The sequence below is a fragment of the Orcinus orca genome, chromosome 2, assembly GCF_937001465.1.
Source record: "Orcinus orca chromosome 2, mOrcOrc1.1, whole genome shotgun sequence".
NCBI lineage: Eukaryota > Metazoa > Chordata > Mammalia > Artiodactyla > Delphinidae > Orcinus > Orcinus orca.
This window is the reverse complement of record NC_064560.1, coordinates 20765952-20785635: the sequence shown is the minus strand read 5'-3', so window position 1 is coordinate 20785635 and position 19684 is coordinate 20765952. Positions and strand designations below refer to the sequence as shown.

The following is a 19684-nucleotide window of genomic DNA, read 5'->3' as shown; positions in this document are numbered from 1 at the left end:
TCATGCTCTTCTCCTTATAAATAATTTTTTTTTAATCTTAAGTTTCAAGTAGGCATAATGTGCATCTGTTTGGTACATAATTTCTTCGTTTGGAGAAGGGTTTTCTTTTCCCGAGTAATGAGTGAAAAGTTGAAGCCCTGTATTCCCCCAATTTTTTTTTTTTTTTTTTAATTTTAGCCCTCTCGATCTCGGCACACTGTTGGATTTCCTAAAACTCGTTTAAGTGTTTTGCATTTCTCGTCACCCAGATTGTTGCCCCTGGTTTGACGGGTGCCCATCCGAGCAGCGTGCTTTGTGAGGTTAAATGGGGGTGGTTTTCTTCTCAGAGAAGAGCTATTTGCCAAACCAGAATCAGCATCACACACCCACACACACCCCACGCCTCCCGTCCGGTGCCCTTTCAGGATCCTCGCGTGGGAGGAGCCGTGATGAGATGGGCTGGTGGCCACTGGAAAAGCAGAGGCGCTGTGGAAGGAACAGAGGAGGATGACAGGACAGGGTGTGCTCACAACAGAAACAGACGGAGAAACAACCAGAAATGTGAATTCAAAGTCAGCAGAGGCAGACACCCCCTTTCAGACAGGCTGGGGGGCCCAGGACTGGCCGGGCCCTGGTGGGTAACTCTGGCCGTCCAGGGGCTGAGTCTGCAGCAGCTGGAGGTCTGGAGAGAGGGTGTTGTGGGTACCCGGAGAGCCTGGTACAGTTGAGGAGGTAGCGGATGAAGCTTGGGGTGTGTCCCCACGAAGCTTCCGAGCCGCTTTCCCAGCGTGGGACAGACGCCTTTCCCAGCAGCAGCGTGGCCCCCAAGCCCCTTCCCTAAATGAGAGGGGAGGGGAGGGGAGGGGAGGGGAGATGTCCACGCTACAGGTGAGGAGCCTCTGGCTCTGGGAACATCCGGGGTGGGAAGAGACAAAGCATCCGTCACGGAGGACGTGCGCTGCTGTCGGTGAAGAGTCCAGAGATTCTGCTCCACGAAAATTGCCCAGGCTCTCACGGAACCCCAGATGCACCCCTGTGATGTGCCGATGTTAGCAGTGCTTAGAAGGCCCGGGAGTGGTGCAGGGGTGTCCTCCCTGGGACGGTTTCTTTCTGGGGGGATGGACTAGAGAATGGGCTTCGGGCCTCCACCTGGCCGGACAGAAGGACACCGTGCAGGGAACAGGTGCCTCTGTGGCCCCATGGCCCACGTCCAGGCGCAGCAAGACCCACAGGAGGTGGGCAGGCGCACCTGTCGAGTCCCCGCGTGCGTGCTGCCCCCCAGTTTCCTAGCTCCAGCCTTGGCATGGGACCTGCGCTGGTGTCAGCCACCAGCTGACATGTTCTTGGAGAATCTCTAGTTGGTTTTGTTTTCTTTCGTTGGCTTGACTGTGTATACATCTTGGTTCTGAGGGGGAGAAAGAGCCATCTTCTTTCATCCTTTTTCTGCATTCTCTGCGCCATCACTCCCGAGCTCTGATCTCTTCTCCGTTCCTCTTGTCGCCACCACCAACCCCAGGCCTCTTTGTTCGATGGTTTTCTACCAGGACTCACATGCATCACTTTTAGGCTATCTAGAGGCGTTGGAAGTCCTCCAGCTTCTTAGGATCTGCTGCCAGAAAAGTGCATGCATCATACACATGCTTTTTCATAAAACTTCAGGGAGCTCAGAGAGACACACACACACACACACACACACACACACACACCATATCAGCTCAGAGACACACACACACACCATATCAGCTCAGAGACACACACACACACACACCATATCAGCTCAGAGACGCACACACACACACACACACACACACACACACACACACACACACACACATCTCATCAGGGGAGAGCTCCAGGGAAGAGCCCCTGAGCTAAGTGACAAGCAGGAGGGAAGCTGCCACGTGACCCGCTCAGTGTTCAGAAGAGGGTGCGGCCCACTGTTCCCCGAGGATGTGTGGGCCGGGGTCTGTAATGTCTTGATTCTGAGCGTGGAGGGGAGAGGAAATGAGGGTAAGAAACTGAAGGGTTGATTGAGTTCAAGACAAGATCTAGTGCCTGGTTAGCTGGGTTCTTAGCTGCTGACGCAGATCACAGGTTCAGTTCCGGGCCCTCTGGGGCTCAGGTGCCCGGAAGCCAAGCAGGGGCACCATTGTACACGCATCCTTGCACCCTGGGCTCCTGCTAACCAGGACCCACGTGTGCTCATGCCAGGCAGCATCCCTCACCCACAGCCGTTCTCTGCTGAGATTTCATCAGAAGGAGCAAGGCCATGATGGGCAGGTGTCAGGAGCTGGTGGACGTTTACATCTGATGTCCCGGCCCCTTTCCTGTGAAGCCCTGTGTGTGTCACCCCTTCCCTCCTCTCGCTGCCTCCCCATGCCCCCCCACACTTCCCAGGTGGGAACCAAGAGGGACAGAGGCACAGGCGTGGGGAGGCTCGGGGGGCAGGGCGGGACCGAGAACCAGCCTCCTGTCCCCAGGGCTCTGACCTCCCATGTTCTCTGTGGCATGTGGGACTGCGAGAGTTGTTACAAATGCTAACTAAGCATGGTTAGTGTGTCCGGCACGTGCTTTGTCTTTGGTGCCATTATCCTCATTACTGGGGGGTGATACTGTCGTGATTATTATCCAGCTGATAAGAGTCTGCTCTGCCCTGGGAGTTGTTCTTTAGCTTCAAGTGTACGAAGCATTTACTCTCTTTACCCTCGAGGTCTGTTCGGTTTTACACCTACTTCACAGCCAAGAAATCCAAGAGGCAGACAGTTAATGGGCTCGAGGCCAGGGAGGCTGGCAGAGGGGAGGCCGAGCCCGACTGGAGCTCAGATGTCCTGGAGGCGGAGCCCGTGCTGCCTCCAGTAAACGGGGTCCTTGTCACTGTTGTCACCAGCAGGGGGAGCTGTGCCTTCCAGGCCCGAGGAACACAGGACAGGTCAAAGGGAGGAATGTCAGGGTCGGGGCTGGGAACAGGACTGCACCCAGAAAAGTGAGGAGGAGAGGAGGGGGGCCTCCCGGAGCCCGCATGGAGGGCCACGAAGGGACAGACTAGGAGGATGGCCCGGCCTCTTCAGCTCTGCAGCCGCCCGGCGCTCCCCTGTCCTCTTCTCATCCCTGTCAGACCAGAGACACAAGAGGGAGGGGATATGGGGATATATGTATATGTACAGCTGACTCACTTGCTTATAAGGCAGAAACTAACACACCATTGTAAAGCGATTATACCCCAATAAGATGTTAAAAATAAAAAACAAACACCAAAGACGCATGAGAATGAGCTTCTGGATCCAGGCCTGTTTCCAGAAACGGACTGGATTGTCCCCAGTCCCTGGTTCCCCTCCGTTCTGATCTCCAGCAGCCTCCTGGGGTGGGGAATGTCTTGTTTTCCCCACTTAATTGTGGGTGTGGGCCCCGGCTCTGGCCTGTCGCGGCCATGTGGTAACGGTTGGCTGGCCGGGCGGCACCTGTGGGTCCTCCTGCTGCTTCTCTCCATCTAACGCTCCCCCTCCCTCCCGTGCCCCCCATTCCTTCAGATGCTGGGGTCACCACGGCCTCTCCTTCCCAGCTTCATCTCTGCTTCCTTTGGTCTGTTTTCTCCCCCTCAGTGCAGTGCGGTGGTTAAACAGAGTTGGCCCCGCCCGGTGTGGCACCCCAGAGCCCGGCCTTGGCAGTGGAGGCGGGGAGGGGCTGAGCGGGGCAGCCCCTCAGGGGTGAGGGGTGGAAGCGGGCACACAGGGAGAGGATGGCGGGACAGAGAGCCCGAGTGTGGTCGGCGGGACTCCGGGACAGCACTGAGTGTCGTGGGTGAGATGAGGAAAACACACGGTCCTAATAAGTATTTGTAGAAGGGATTAATTAACGGTTGAGGGAAACAGTCAATATTTGAAGCTGTTGTAGATACTAAAGAACTAAGAACAGAGAAAAACCTTGTTTGGGTCTGTAGACAGCGCTCTTTTTTTTTTCTTTTTTTTTTTATAAATTTATTTATTTTATTTTTGGCTGTGTTGGGTCTTCATTGCTGCGTGCAGGCTTTCTCTAGTTGCTGGTAGTAGGGGCTACTCTTCATTGCGGTGCATGGGCTTCTTAGTGCGGTGGCTTCTCTTGTTGTGGAGCACGGGCTCTAGGCATGCAGGCTTCAGTAGTTGTGGCACACGGGCTTTGTCGCTCCACAGCATGTGGAATCTTCCCAGACCAGGGCTCAAACCCACGTCCCCTGCATTGGCAGGTGGATTCTTAACCACTGCGCCACCAGGGAAGCCCCAACAGTGCTCTTTACAGCAGCGTGGGAACATTTCATGCTGTGTGTTGCCCTGTTCATTCATCTTCCATGGATCCACCCATCACCTACTATGAGTGAAGGTAGCCGTGTGTGTGTGTGTGTGTGTGTGTGTGTGTGTGTGTGTGTGTGTGTGTGTGTGTGTGTGTGTGTGTGTGTGTGTGTGTGTGTGTGGACTTGAAAGCGAATAAGGCATCTTTGTCCTCAGGGAACTTAGTATCTAGTGGTGAAGGTCAGCAATACGTACAAACGATGTGAAAGGAGGAGGTGGTGAACGCAGCAGGAGTTCGGAACAGCGATGGGGGAGTTTACAGGTAACATGCAGAAAGTGCGCGTTAGACACTCAGTCCCCCTCCGCGGGAACGTGCCTCAGCCTCTGGAGGGTCCGTGAGGCTCTGACCCAGATGAGCGGGCTGAGCTCCTTCCAGCCCCAGAATCGGGCCGTGGCTCTGCCAGGCAGGCCAGAGCAGGTACCCGGATTTGAGACATAAGAAGAAGGTAAAATTAAGCCCATGACTTCACTCCCATATCTTTCTGTGTAAAATTCCTCTGGATGAGGAGAGGACCATGGTTTCCTGCTTCTTGAATGTACGTGGGGGTAAAGGGAATCACGGAAGAAGACCTTGTGCAGAGAACCTGTGTATTGAGAAACAGAAGGAGGGGGAGAAAAGATACTAAAAGTGTACACGGCACAGGCTCCAGGCCCGAGCCCCCCAGGGCCTGCCAGCACCCCCGTGACGGATCAGCCCCAGACCTCTCAGCTGAGTTTCCTTTCTCTCTGCCATTCACTTCTTAATTTTCGTTAGCCCTCGATTCATTCTAGCTAAAAAGTAGCTCTCTTTCAGATACAAACATGTTTAAGATGCAGACACAAACATTTTACAAATAAAGATATCACGGCACCGCCACCTTTTTTCATTCTTTGATTCAGCAAATATTATTTGAGTTCCTGCCATGGACGCGATTTCAAGTTCACATTCAAAATAAACCTGGAGAGAGAAGTTCAGGGTCGATAATAATAGTAACAGCAACAATAGTTGCTAACATTTATTGGGGGCTTACATCATGCCAGTTATTATGCTGGGTAATTTTCATTCATCGAGTTATTTAATCTGCACAACCACCGCATGAGGGAAGGTACAGTAACTGTCACCACTGACTCAGGAAACAGAGAGGTTAAGAACTTTGTGCAGAGTCACACAGCTAATAGAGCCAGGAAACTGAATCAGTGCAGCTTCAGAGCAATAAAACATCATTTCTTCTGTAATACCTCATACGTGTACCTGTCGAGTTTAGGGATGGAGAGTTTCCCCTGAAACTCCAGCTGTCCAAGCCCGGATCTCACAGTTTCTTGACAGCCACGAGGTGGAAGGCCCTGCTGTCCATGGTCCACGCAGAAACCTGTTGCTTATCTTGTAGGATGACCTGTGCAGCCTGGAAGGAGGCGTTAGGAAGAGGGTGCTGGGTTGGCACAGGCTGCGTTGTGACACACGAGTCCCCAGGGCAGCTGGGGCGAGTGTGCCATCCCGGAGCTCTCTGCCCATGTCCCCTGCCTTCTCTTTTTGGAAACGGATGAAGTGGGCCTATTGCTGACGTTGCCTCTCTCTTCCCCCACCCCGCAGGCATGAATGCTTTACAGTTACAGAACCTGGCAACGCTGGCGGCGGCTGCAGCCGCAGCCCAGACCTCAGCCACTACCACCAATGCAAATCCTCTCTCCACCACGAGCAGCGCCCTAGGAGCCCTCACCAGTCCCGGTAAGGGGTCATCCTGCCTCTGGGAGACAGGACACAGGGGTCAGTGCCAAGTGCAGGGTGGACGCGTTCAGACCGAGCCGGACACCAGACTTAATTACCTCTTTAATTTCCTTTTTTGTTTGCCTGTTCTTAATTTATTTTTTTGTTGTTGAAGTATAGTTAATTTACAGTGTTAATGTCTGCTGTACAGCAAAGTGACTCAGTTATACACATATATACATTCTTTTTTATATTCTTTTCCATTATGGTTTATCCCAGGCTATTGAATGTAGTTGCCTGTGCTGTCCAGTAGGAGGACCTTGTTGCTTATCCATTCTGTATATAATAGTTTGCATTTGCTAATCCCAAACTCCCAGTCCATTCCTCCCCAGCTCCCCCATTGGCAACCACAAGTCTGTTCTCTATATCTGTGAGTCTGTTTCATAGATAGGTTCATTTGTGTCATATTTTAGATTCTACATATAGGTGATATCATGCATATTTGTCTCTTTCTGACTTACTTCACTTAGTATGATAGATAATGTCTAGGTCCATCCATGTTGCTGCAAATGGCATTATTTCGTTCTTTTTTATGGCTGAGTAGTGTTCACCACCTCTTCTTTATCCATTCCTCTGTTGATGGACATTTAGGTTGTTTCCATGTCTTGGCTATTGTAAATAGTGCTGCTGTGAACATAGGGGTGCATGTATCTTTTAAAGAAACAAAGTTTGAGCTTGTGTGTTTTTATCCTCCAAGGATAAAATGAGAAAAAAGGTTTTGCGAGGGAGTCTACCCTGGTATTGATTCTCGCACGTTCATTTTGTTTGAAAAATGTGCTGTCGCTTCAGTCCTCATGAGGTTTCCCCAAGATGAGGAAGTCTCTCAGGAATGCTCTTTTCTCCTGTTCTTTTTTGTTGTTGTGTTTTTGGTTTTGGTTTAGCAATTTAAGAATTCTCTGTTAAATCTCAAAATCCCGAATCATCTTCGTCATGATATTTCACACCAGCTCCATCCTTTACATTTGATTTTCAACACCGTGGCCTAGAGGGGACCATCTTTGTTGTTCCTTTGTGGTCCCATTCTGGGCCGTGTCATTTAAAGTGTTTTTTTTCTCCCCCCCCCACCTTAGAAATTCTGTTGCCTTATTCAAAGGCAGATGCCGTTTTCTTTTTCATAGGAGCCAGACCTAATGTGGTTGCTTAGACACCGGGATTTGTTTTTTGAGAAGCGTTTTGCTGGCTTGCCTTCCTCTCTGTGTTTTCTGGGCCTTGGTGGAGATCTCACCTTCTCCTCTGGTACGTGGAGGAGCTGGCCTGAACAACGTACAAGCCCCCTCCTAACTGGAATCCCCAGGGCCCTCTATCGGCTGCTCCCAAAAGATGAGCTAACTGTCCAACACGCTCTTATGTCATAGTGTGGAGATTTCTTTCCGAAAAATGGAGAAGGAAAGCTACAGCACCTGGCGGACCAGCTTTGTTAAGGCTTCCAAGTTCAGGGAGCAGTGAAGCTGCCATAGCCCTTGATGTGTTTACAAAACATTGTGTTTCTAACACATTTCCTTCTGAGTACAGTTTTGAGGGAGGAACCTAAGAGATGTTTAGGAGAGGCTGGAAGTTGTATCCTCCACCTCATCTCAAAGCAACAGCACATGGGACGTTGCCTTCATTCTTGAAATGTCTTCAAAAACGTACCGTGACTACATGTGGGCCTCATTTCATGCAACAGATAATATTCCTGAGACATCAGCTTTGTCGTTTTTTTCAAGATTAAGTTATAACTCTAATGCAAAACATAAACTGGTTATTTAAATCCTTTTTAAGACATACACATTTTTGACATGGTATATTCCCGCTTATGAAAATAATAGTGATTTTTTTTCTTAAAAACAAATTAAATATTTGATCTCGCTAATGTATCTGTTTTAGAAATCAGCTTGAAAAGTTTTTTAAATGAGAATTATCCTCTCCCTGTGAGGACTGTGAAAAGATGACATTAAACCAGCACAGACTCCGTACACCTGAAACTAACACAACATTGTAAATCAACTCTACTCCAATAAAAATTTAAAAACAGCACAGAGCATTGTACATGCATTTTATACATTTATACATGGATCTTCAGTCAGCAGCTGGTATTTTTAACTATATTTTGTTTGGAGTGAAACAACTAAACATCCCTCAAAATCTGAATGCTTTCTTAATTGTTCATATGAAAAGGAAGAAGATTGGCTTTGTTTTTTTTTTTTTAAAGAGAAAGCAATATTGACTTTATTTTGGCAAAAGTCAATGATTGTAATGTTTCCAACCTTGGCTTTCAGCCTTGACTCCCTTGCATTTAGAGTAATCAGCAGAAACTCACCACATGGTTGGTAACAAGGTGGAGAAAAAAGAAAACTCTTTTTTCTGTGAAGACTTTCCCTTATACGGCGAGGAGCCAGAGTCCACCGTTTGGCCCATCAGCCCTTAAAGAGTTTACTATTGTAGTTAACACTGAAATTATTCTGCTGTTCCAGAAGTGACCATTCTCGTGATGGACATTTGGGTTAAGGATATGTGGCCTGTTGTTTGCTTGGCAAGGTTCATTCAACTTTACGAAAATATATTCTTCCTTTGTGATATCTGGGCATATATATGTGCCCAGGACATTCCGGAGAATCAGAATTGATAACCCGAACGTCTTGTTCTCCTTTAAGAAGGCTCGTGGGTTTAAGAGCCAAGTGCAAAAGTGTCTGCCAGCTGATCAGTGTCGATATTATAATTGACAGTTAGTGCTTTGAGCGTCTGGATAGCCTTAGGTGCTGGCCTGGGACACTCCCCACCCCCGGGAGTCTCCCCGTCTGTTAGGGGGACTCGGACAATGCACAGTCGTGTGTGCCAGGCAAGCGCTGTGAGCAGAGAGACCGGGCAGAATAAGATGGAGGGAGTGCAAAGGGTTGAAGAAGCCTTGCCCCCTCTGGAAAGGTGGCGTTTGAGCGGAAACCTGAGGAAAGTGAAGGAAGCACGTAGATAATCCAGAGAAAGGGTGTCCAGGCAGAGGACAGAGCAAGCACGGGCTGTGAGGCAGGAGGAGGCCTGGCACGATCACAGCCTCACGTGGAAGGCGTGGTGCTGAGCGGGGGCGGAGGGAGAGGTGAGAGGTGAAGGGTGAGGGGTGAGAGAGAAGGTCCATGTACATGGATCCCTTCCATCCAGTATGGTCAGGAGCACAAATACGTAGTGACCTTCTTAAAGTGCAGGGCACTCAGAAGCCTAAGAAGAGAGCCAGAATATTTAAGGAACTTGAAACATGTCTGACCATTTTCAGCTTCTTCCTGAGACCTGAATGAAAGGGAAAATGTGTCCTGAGATGCATTTTCTTTCTTCCCACCTCGGCCAAGCGTCCTTCCCTCTGCCCTTAACATGGTGTCCAGCCCTTCTGGAAATTCTGCCAACAGAGGTGTCAGGGAGAGTGGTTTTTCTCTTCTCTGTTGAGGAATGCTTTGCATAAGAGCTGAGAGTATTTGATTAGAATGCTGAAGTGTAGCAGCAGAAACGATTTAAATCTACGTTTCAATTATTTTTCTTAAGTGTAACTAAAAAAAATCTGGCGTTTAAGTGCAAGTAAATTATTTGTGTAATTTCCACCAGGGACTCTTTCAAAGTCACAGGAAAGGTGGTTAGTAAGAATTCATGACTCTCCACTTCATCAGAGCAATTTCCCAGGAAATAAAAGGGAAAGAAAGCTGGTCCCAAGGCCAATATGATTTTTTATTTTCTAAATAATGAAAAACAGGGCTTCCAGTTGAACCGTGAACCAGTCCATTCAAACTGTAATGTGAATCAAAGCTTCAGCCCACCCTCCTGCACAGGCCTTGTTTTTACCCTGTTTTTAAAGATAGATGTCTCTTATGCTTCAGACAAATCCATCTAAAAAGTAAAGGGACAACTCAGTCCTCAAAACTATTAATTTTTTTAATAACTGTAAATTTATCATTTCTGTTTTGCATACCCAGGAACAAGCTCCCTACAGCATCATTATAAATGATTTTAAACGGTCTGTGCTTTAAGACATAAAAAATTAAGCATTAATTAAAAAAAAAAATCCCCTTCAGCAATAAATAGGTTTCTTTGTCTCCTGGCCTTGAAATAAACATTAAAATCATCTCGGTTATTTTGGTGATGAAATGATTCAACCTTTGAGAACATTTCTCAAAGAAAGCAGAGTTAAAATTAAAACATAAAAAAAGAAAAATCATCTCAGTTGCCCATGATTAGAATAAGTGTTTCTTCCAATTATCAGATGGTAGGGAATAAAGTTAGAAATTAAATCATGAAAAAAAAAACCAGGTAAAGGCATATTATGCCTTTAATGAGTTTCTCTGAGGTCTTTTGAAGCCTAATTTAATCGTGTTTCTTGTCTTTCATTTTGATATGATAATTTTTCCTTTGTTTACTTCAGTCTCCTATTTAGTTAATTAATTCTTGGGTCATTTCTTCTTACCCGATTTTCAACCTGTTTTTGAGGCATGAGTCTCGATATTGGTATAAAGAGGCAAATTGTCTGTAAGGCATGTGGCTAGGTCTTAAAGAAAGATAATATCTGTCTTCTACCCAGCTTGTAGATTTGTTGCCTTTGCCTGGTAATTTTGAGAACTTGCGCAAGAGGGTTATCATTACCACACGCGAACATTTCTCTGGCATTTCCTGTCTGAAACATAATGTTGCATTCATGTACCACATTATTCCACTGACCTTCTTCTATTTTCTTTTTTCTTTTTTTTTTTTATAAAAGGATGTTTTAAAATTCTCCAAATGCTTCTGTAAGTGCACTCAGTCAAGTGAACACTTCAGGATAATAGATAATTTCTGTCGACAGTGGAAGGCATTTTAAAATGCTAGGGAGCATTTTTCCCTTCCTACCGTTGGCTTTTCACATAGTTTTCACTCTGAAGTCTAGGCAGTATTTTTTCCCATCTTCAAGACACGGCCCGCCTCCTTGCAGGCTGTGAAGCTTCCTGTGGACTCTTTGAGGGGAACAGAGACCGGGGGTGTTTCCGTGGGATTCAGACCTTTCCCGGGCTCCTCACATAAGGAGGGCCAGCAAGTGGGCCCCTCCAGTGTCACCCACCGCTATCACCAGGCTGGCTGAGCTTTGGAGACCCGGAAGTTATCCTCCGAGTCATCCCAGAGCCCTTCAGTGTTACAAGAGGCTTTTGTCCCCCCACTAAGTGTCTCTGCACGTGTGTCACCCTAGAACTCGCATCGTGGGAAGAGATGGATTCACAGGCAGACCTAGCCCACATTCTGGAGCCTTCTGCTAGGCAGGGCAAGTCCATGAAAATGAGTTGGGCCTGCACTGCCCTGTCCAAGCCGTCACATGCGGGGGCAGTAGTATCACGGTAGAGTCTGATGGGGCCAGGAGAGAGGCACAGACAGAGGGCGCTGGGGGAGGCCATCTCCCCAGGCTGCCGAGTGATGCCACGACCTCGGGGAGTCTGAAGCCAACCTTCTTCCAGAAGCCTGTTGTTCCCACCGCCTCTCATCCCCGTTGAGACACCCTCCGCCTCTCACTGACCCAGGCTCAAGCCGGTGAAGTGACCTTTGCAGCCAGCCTCTGGTTCACTGTCATCCCATCAGTCACCGTGTCCAGTCGGTTCTCTCTCTGAAACATCTTTTTTCCTCTCCCATTGACACCCCCCCGGTGAAGCTCCTTTTGTCCCATTAGTGCCGCCACCAGCTCCATCTTGCACACTGTTAACAAAGCCAACAGCTCGGTTCAGACACTTTCACACGGTTCACTGTGGTCTCAGCTAGAGCAGGACAAACTCCTTAGCATGGCCTTCAGGGAGCTCCCTGACCTGCCTCCATCCTTTCTCCCCAGAACTGCCACGGCCCCCCAGCCCCCAGCAGCCTACCCTCCAGCAACATCGGGATTCTTCCTCCCCGAAACACACTGTCGGCCTTCTTGCCTTTGTTAAACCTACTGGCTGCTCTGCCTTGAATATCTTCTCTCCAATTTCCTCCTGTGAAAACCTCCTACATCACTCCTTTATTACAGTGTCAATGGTTGGGAAGATTCATGAGTAGGTCTAAAATCGGTGTTTTTAACGCACATTATAAAAAGTATAGTTTATACTGCTTTCCATAGATTAAGCAGCAGTAAAAAAAAAAAAAAAAAAGGTTTCTAGTAATTAATAAAAATTGCTTTTAGTAGTCTCATACTTATCTCTTAAGAATCAGTGCAAATGTCATCTCCACCATGAAGCCTTCCGGAAAGAATTAATTGCTTCCACAATGTATTTCTAATATAAATACGTACCTCATTCTAAACCTGGGTCACACGCAGGCTCCTTGGTAAGGAGCTGTATTAGAAGCTCCCTGAGGGCGGATTGGAGGGAAAGAGGAACCGTTGAGCCGGGAGGCAATGGTCCATCCATGCCTCAAGTCTGCCCTCCTGTACCGTCAAAGTACGTTCCTTCTTCTAAAACACTTATTTCCTTCGCAGGCTGGTTGTTGGGGCGCTTGTCTCTCTACCTTCTAGATAGTAAGTCCTGTAAAGTAGGAACAGTTTCTTTACTCGTAACCCCTCTTGCATTTGGAACAGTGTGTCATGCACAGTGTCACGCATACTTCAAGTGTTTCTTCAGCTGAACAGCAAGTAGAAAAGCTCAAAGAGAAAGGTTTGAAAGCCGCGTGTTCCGTCTAGCTCAGCGCACGCGTCCCTAAGGACCCTGAGTCTGTTGTGGTGACGTGTGGCAGGGTCCGCGCCCCTTCCAGGTGGATGTTCAGGTCTGACAGGTTTCTGAAGAATGAATCAATACCAGTGCACATTAGAACAAGGTCATAGAAAGCAGGGGTTTTATTCCAATAATTTTACGAAGATTGGCTTTCAAAACATTCTGATGTCGTGATATAGAATAAGTAAGAGTCTCAGGTCAGATAAAGGGATTTCACTTGAAAAGAACCATCTCCTCTGATGTGGGCTTTTGAAAGACCAACCTCAAACGCGCTCTTAATTCCGTGTGCTTCGCCAACCGCCCTCAGGTTGGCCTCCACAGGGTCCATGAAGCAGGGTCCCATTTAACTTTGGGGGTATTTTTTTCCTATGCTGCTCTTCAGCGTGTTATTAATTCAGGGATCCATTCTTCATTCGGAAATTACCTGGGTCTCTTACCTGCCCACATTTCCCCTTAGGCCTGTCTTTACTCATTGCTTATTATCAAGCAAGTGAATCTCAGGCAGTCGAGTTTCCCCCTTCGTTCGCTACACGTTAAAGTGTCGTCATCAAGCAGAAGCAAGTTGGTTTTTAAAATCAGCTCTTTACTTGTGGGGTTGAATCCGTCAAACAGCCTTACATCCTCATTGCTACAGAAAGAGAATGGACATTCCAGGTTTTGCTTGTTTTTTGTAGGTTTCACCCTTTTGTACTTTTTTTTTTCTAGAAGGTTTCCACATGTTAACTTGTTCTCGACATTATGGGGCTCGCTTTATTTTCAGCATTGCTAATGGGATTGAACATCATGTAAAATGTTCCATAAATAAAATGTCACTAGAGTGACTATAATTTCCTGATATATTCTTTTCATTCAGTCAAGAAATATGTATTGAGCATCTACTATGTACCTGGGACGATTGCAGGCATTTGAAACACCAGTGGACAAAGCTGACCAAACCCCTGCCCTCATGTCGTTTATATTTTAGCATTAGCTTTTTAAAAGACATATTGACTAAATTCCCACAAACTATAGCTTCTACACCCTTTAAAAAAAAAACTTTTCATGACCAACTTTTTTGTATACCTTATGCTAAAATTTTGTGAATTAGACCAAGGTGGGGAAAGGAGAGATCTTTCTCTACTTTCTCCCTCTTCTGTAACCTGTACCATTTTTCTATACACTTAATGCAACAAAGAGCTCTGAGAATAGTATTCACCATTAGATTAGATTTGGTCAGTGGCAAAACCAGAAAAAAGAGGAATGTGTCCTTGGCACTTCTGCTCCCTGGCTTCTCAACAGAGGCATTTCATGAAAAGCAAATATTTAAAAAGTCCTTAGGCATTTAAAACATAATCACTGAAAAAAAAAAACAAAACAAAAAAAAGCAAACAATCACTGGGAGTGGTCCATCTTTCCAGTAAATGCCTCTTTATTTGGCATTGATCATTCTGCTTCTAGGGTTTAAAAAAGAAAAAGCATGCAAAACCTCCCAGCTGGAGTTTTGACGGCCCCTGCATGTGCTGGGCATTTTGATGTGGAATTACCTTTAAATTTCCCTTACCGTCAAGGAAATGAGAAGTCTCTTGGTCCAGATAGCAGAACCGCAGCTCATTGTCTCATTCATTCGTTTCCTGAGCTGCCAGAGTCATCTCAGCGCCTGCCATCAGAACAGCTTCGCATGGTGGCCGGGCTGCCCTATGCAGTCGATGAGATGCCCCTGCCCTGGCGCAGTCTCTTAATAGTCCTGAGCTAATTTAAAGCTTAACTAAAGCTGCCCCGCCAAGTGGGTGACGATAACGTATGGTCCTCCCCTTTGCCGCAGAGCTTGGATTTCTGCAAGCTTGGCCCCGGGGGTGGACACATCCCATCCTTCATTCGTAGGACTGTCAGTCACTCAGGACTTTGGTCCTGCTTTGTTCGGGGTGCACTTTTTCAATATTTTTAGATAGGGGCTCTCGTTCTCCACGTGTTTGCTTCAGTGGCTCTGGAGGCTGTGCTGTGTCCGTGATTCAGTGTAAACATTGCCCTGCACAGTCTCCTGCATCGTGTGCAGGTCCACGTCATGGCCCCTTGTGAAGTGTGTGTGAGCTCAGAGGCGTGTCTTCTCTACAACACAGCCACTCAGTGAGACTCCCCCACCTCCCAAATTATCTATGTTGCTGTCTGATATAACCATGTTATCATTGCTGGCACTAGTAAAAGCATGTATGGAGTGCTTAATTGTGTTTTATATTAGATGGAAAAAGCAACAAAACTTGACTCTAGTCACAACTTCCCAGAGGCTTATAATCTAGGGTCCACGCTTTAAGACTTAAAAGCAGCAAAATATAAATGCTTCATTTGTATGTGGCTTAATCCCTTAAACTGCATGCAGTGGTCACATGCAAAAAGAAAAAATAAGCAAAATGCCCCAACCTGGACTCTTCTGGTTGAAGAGCAGGAATCAGATAAGGCACAAGGTGTCAGTGACAGCAGAGATTCTGTCTTGAGGAAGTGAGGGTAACTTTTAACAGGAGAGTTGGCGTTGGAGCCAAAATTATAAGACGGATAGGATTTTGGGAGGTAGAAATGGGAGATTTATCAGATGTGTCAAGCGTGAGAAAACACAGAAAAAGCATTCAGTCAGCAAATGGAAATGCATCTCACTTTTCACCAGCAGAAGACGGATGGGAAATAGGAACCAGGGAGGGAGGGCCCTGAAAGCCGTGGCTGAGGAGCTAGAACTTCCTCTTGCAGGCAGTGAAGAGCCATGTAAGGACTTTGAGCGCACGAGTGTCAGTGGTGGCACTTGGGTACCAATTGGATGTGAGCGAGACAAAGAGAAGGAGTTGAAGACGGAAGTGTATTGAGCCTGGGGACCAGTAGGACAGCGCTTTCATTAGTAGAGAGAGGGCAGCCGGGAGCAGGAAAAGTTTATAGTGGAAGGTGGTTTGGTTTTATACACGTTGAGCTGAGGCACATGTGAACTGGCCTTTCATTTAAATACATCCCCAAAGCAGATGGGTTCCCTGATCCTCGACCTTGCCCTGGGTCAGCTGCAGAGGTGGAGAGGTGGGCAGATGTCAGCCAGGTGGGGCCTGGGTGGGATCACTGAGCTAGAATCACCAAACACAGCAGAGCAGGGGCCTGGGGGTTGAAGCCTGGGCTGAGGACCGTGTTTGGGGACAGTCGGGAGGAGCCAGGTGGTGGGAAGGGAGCTCCGGGGAAGCCTGGTATCCGGGGAACCAAGCAGGAAGGAGATGAAGGTGAGTGCAGAGAAGAGGCATTTGAGTTTCGCCACTGGGCAGGCGGTTCACCCCGAAGTGGCCAATCACTGCAGCGGTGGCGGGGATGTCGTGGGAGGAGGGCGGATGTGAACCTGGAGGCGGGAATTATGTATTCACATATGACACCTCCATAAAATGTAGTGGTTTCTTTTACAAAGTCAAGCAGGGTCAATAGGAGGAAAAATGTTAAGATGGAGAAACGTAAACATACTTCTAGATTCAGGAGGAGGCGGAACAGGGCAGGAAAGGAAGAGGCCAGCGAGGTGAAAACTGATGGACTGAAGGGGATGGAGGTTGGACGGATGGAATCAAACCCTCTTCTAAGCCTCTCATCTGGCGCCTGGAGTAGCATGTGTGAGGATCTGTCCTGCGTGTCCCCAGCCCCAGGGCAGCAGCCCCCATGCCTGCCTTCCCAGCTGTCCCAGGATTAGGTTATGTACTAATGTACGGGACAGGGCACAAAGCCGTAAAAATGTTCAGTAAGTGGATGGTGTAGCCTTAAAAGAGGGAATGCCTTTGCTGCTGAGACATGAACAGGAGGAGGTCAGGACTGGGGAGGCTGTACAGGATTTGAGACAGAAAGGTATTCACATCATGCATAAGTCAAGAATTTAAGTGTCTAGGGCTAGAAACCGAAAAAGGTTCATGCCCTGGGCAGAGGTTTAAAAACCAGTTAATCTAAAGAATGTGATGGAGGAATTACAGTTTCATTTTCTTTCTAACGTGTGTGGACATCTTGACCAAGAGCTGAAGGACTGTGATCTAGAGCAAGTCATTTCATCTTTCTTTGTTTAGTTTTCTCCATTGTGAAATGGAATTGTCCACTTTTACCTTTGTTGAACTATTGAGGGAATATGTATATATAATGCATGCTATTGCTTTTATATATATAAATTTATTTATTTTATTTTTGGCTGTGTTGGGTCTTCGTTGCTGTATGCGGGCTTTTCTCTAGTTGCAGCACGCAGGGGCTACTCTTTGTTGCAGTGTGCAGGCTTCTCATTGCGGTGGCTTCTCTTGTTGCAGAGCATAGGCTCTAGGCGTGAGGGCTTCAGTAGTTGTGGCACACGGGCTCAGTAGCTGTGGCTCGCGGGTCCTAGAGCGCAGGCTCAGGAGTTGTGCCTCACGGGCTTAGTTGCTCCATGGCATGTGGGATCTTCCCAGGACCAGGGCTTGAAGCCGTGTCCCCTGCATTGGCAGGCGGATTCTTAACCACTGCGCCACCAGGGAAGCCCTATTGCTTTTTTTTTTTTTTTTTAAGACATTAAAGTATCATCTGGGAAGGATGATTATTTGGGAGTGACACTAAATTCTGCTCCTCTGGACAGTAAGAAACTAGGTTTAAACTGGAATAAGATCCGGTGATACTTTTTCTCTGAACCTTTGCCTTCAGAAAACAAATATCTCCCCACCCTTCCTAAAAATATTAGAATATAAATGCAGGGAGTAGACCCTTTCCTTACTTCTTTCTGCTTTGGGGCTTAGCTAAAGAAGATGGCAGTGAACTTCAAATTTGACTTGATGTTATAGAACCAACACACCTGCTTATCAAAGACAAAATGCTCTGTTGGGTTAAATAAAGCACGATAACCATGGTTGGACCCGTTTCCTTGTAGCTGTCCCCACTGAGAGTGAAGCCCTCGGAGAGTGGTTTGTTTTTATTTCAGGCAGTATACTTAGTGTGTGCTCCTCTGCGGTCGGTCATTTGCAAAGGAAACCACCCAAGTAGCTGAAGTGCAGCTCATTAGCATCGCAGACCTTAAACTCTGCCAGGTGACCTCTTGCCAACCTTGGGGTCCTGTTATCGAAAGGAAGATCTGCCCCCTCTCTGGGACAGACCAGGATCCAGGAGGTCTTCATTAACCTCCCAGTGACATGGTGCTGCTTTCCACAGAAATCCGTGGTCCTCACTTTTTCTCTCCAGAGTCCAGAGCTTGGTCAAATCATCCCATTTCGTAATCACAAGGAATCTTCAAGATCATCTATCCAGGTGCCTCACTCATGATCCAGATGAGGAAACAGAAGCCTGCAGGGTTAAATGATGTGCCCAAGGGGCCACAGGCTGTTAGCCGCAGCTGAGCGGGCCATCACTTCTGCCACCCCAGGAAATATTCAAAAGCAGGAGCTCCTGAGGACCTGGAATTGTATTGCTTAGTTTCTTCATCCTTATAAGGAAATCACCACGATTTTTCAGTTTGTGTCCATGACCATCTATTTTTAAAAAAAGCAAATACCAGGGCCCAGCTATGGGGAGGCGTGTACTTTTATTTTGGTAATTCGTAAGCAAAATATCATTAGAACCAAGTTGCCCTTTCCTTTGCTCCATTCCTGTTTGATCCATACAGGCTGAGTTGATCAATATAAACCGACTGTTTCAAGCTCATGCCCCCAAATTACACCTTCATTCTTGTGTCCCTCTTCATGGGACTGGGGAGGGTACTGAACATAGGCCAGGTGAGGAGGTACCTAGGTTGTTGACAACTAATGAAGTAGATTCTTCCTTAGAAACATCACCCAGTGACGGCTCCAACGAGCATTTGTTAAGTGACAATTAAAGTGAAGAAAACAGTGAGACTGCAGTAGATGTTAAGAGGTTGATGCTGCCCACATCCGTTTCCATACCACTTTCTCACCTCCAAAAACATTTACTGTCATAGAATAATGCTCAAAAAGGACTCAGAGCCCAACAAGGGACTTTCTTCCTCTGGTCCTTCAGACTCACAGTGTTCCTCTGGCCCATCTAGAGAACCCGTAATGATTTGTCTGGCCCAGCGTCACGCACACCAAATTGTTGACTGGTCTCCTGGTGAGTTGGAAGTAGGTTAGTGAAGGAAGAAAGTGACGTAGGTGTTTATGGGGTCACGGACGTGCCCGTTACAGATCGTCGGGTAGTGAGATCAGAACACCTTGGAAGCTTTCAACGCCATTTTCTAACCCAAACAGCCACCTCCCGCCCTGTCGTCCCTCCTCTCCTCACCCCTCTCCACCCCCCAAAAAAAACCTTTTAGGGAATAAATTTAAAATAAGAGGTGTGGTTATTGTGGGATAATCAGAGCCCTTAGAAGAGGAGACACTGTCGTTTGGCGAATCCCCACGGGCACCTGTGTCACCGCTTCATGACTCTGCCCCCTTCTAAGCATCCAAGCTTGTGTGACGCAGGGCGGTGACCGCAGGCTCCGCCGTCCTGAGTGTGTCTGGTCGAGGCAGGCAGTTTTCTCTGTTTGCAGGTATTGTATTTATTTCCTAAACTACAAAGCCACTGTGCTTACACCGTCTCATTGGTCTGTGGAGAGTGTTCTGTGGATGCACTAAAGGCAGATTCTTGGCATCCTCTATTAATGTTGTCTCGTTGTAGCTTTTTAAAAATCTTGCAGTCCAGGAAAAGTGGGGAGGGGGTTAATAGGAGGAAATTGAGGCACTGGGTTCCTAGAAAGCGTGGTCCTTTCAGGGGCAGACATATCCGAGACAGGACCTGCCAGTGCACCGATAAAAGAACGGAGGGAAAGATCACCTTCGTGTAGGGAGGATGACAGAGGCGTGGTCCGTGTCAGAGGTTGATCGTCCCCAACGACCACCTTTCTACTTTTCTCGGTGGATCTGGAATCTGGAAAAAGAGGAAGAGCTTCCCTGGCGGTCCAGCAGTTAGGACTCCGCGCCTCCCTGCAGGGGGCGCGGGTTCAATCCCTGGTCAGGGAGCTAAGATCCCGCAAGGCACGCGGCTACACAACAAAGGGGGAA

The 19684-nt window shown here is 47.6% G+C and overlaps 1 protein-coding gene across 12 annotated transcripts in view; it reads left to right on the top strand.

The window, feature by feature from the left end:
- Positions 1 to 19684, top strand: part of CELF2 (CUGBP Elav-like family member 2) — an 830917-nt gene that overhangs the window by 776786 nt on the left and 34447 nt on the right. For all 12 annotated transcript variants that reach the window (XM_033439192.2, XM_049705739.1, XM_012535222.3 and 9 more), the window contains one exon: positions 5872 to 6006. In XM_033439192.2, the coding sequence (XP_033295083.1) occupies positions 5872 to 6006 (135 nt within the window). The remainder of the gene's footprint in view (positions 1 to 5871; positions 6007 to 19684) is intronic.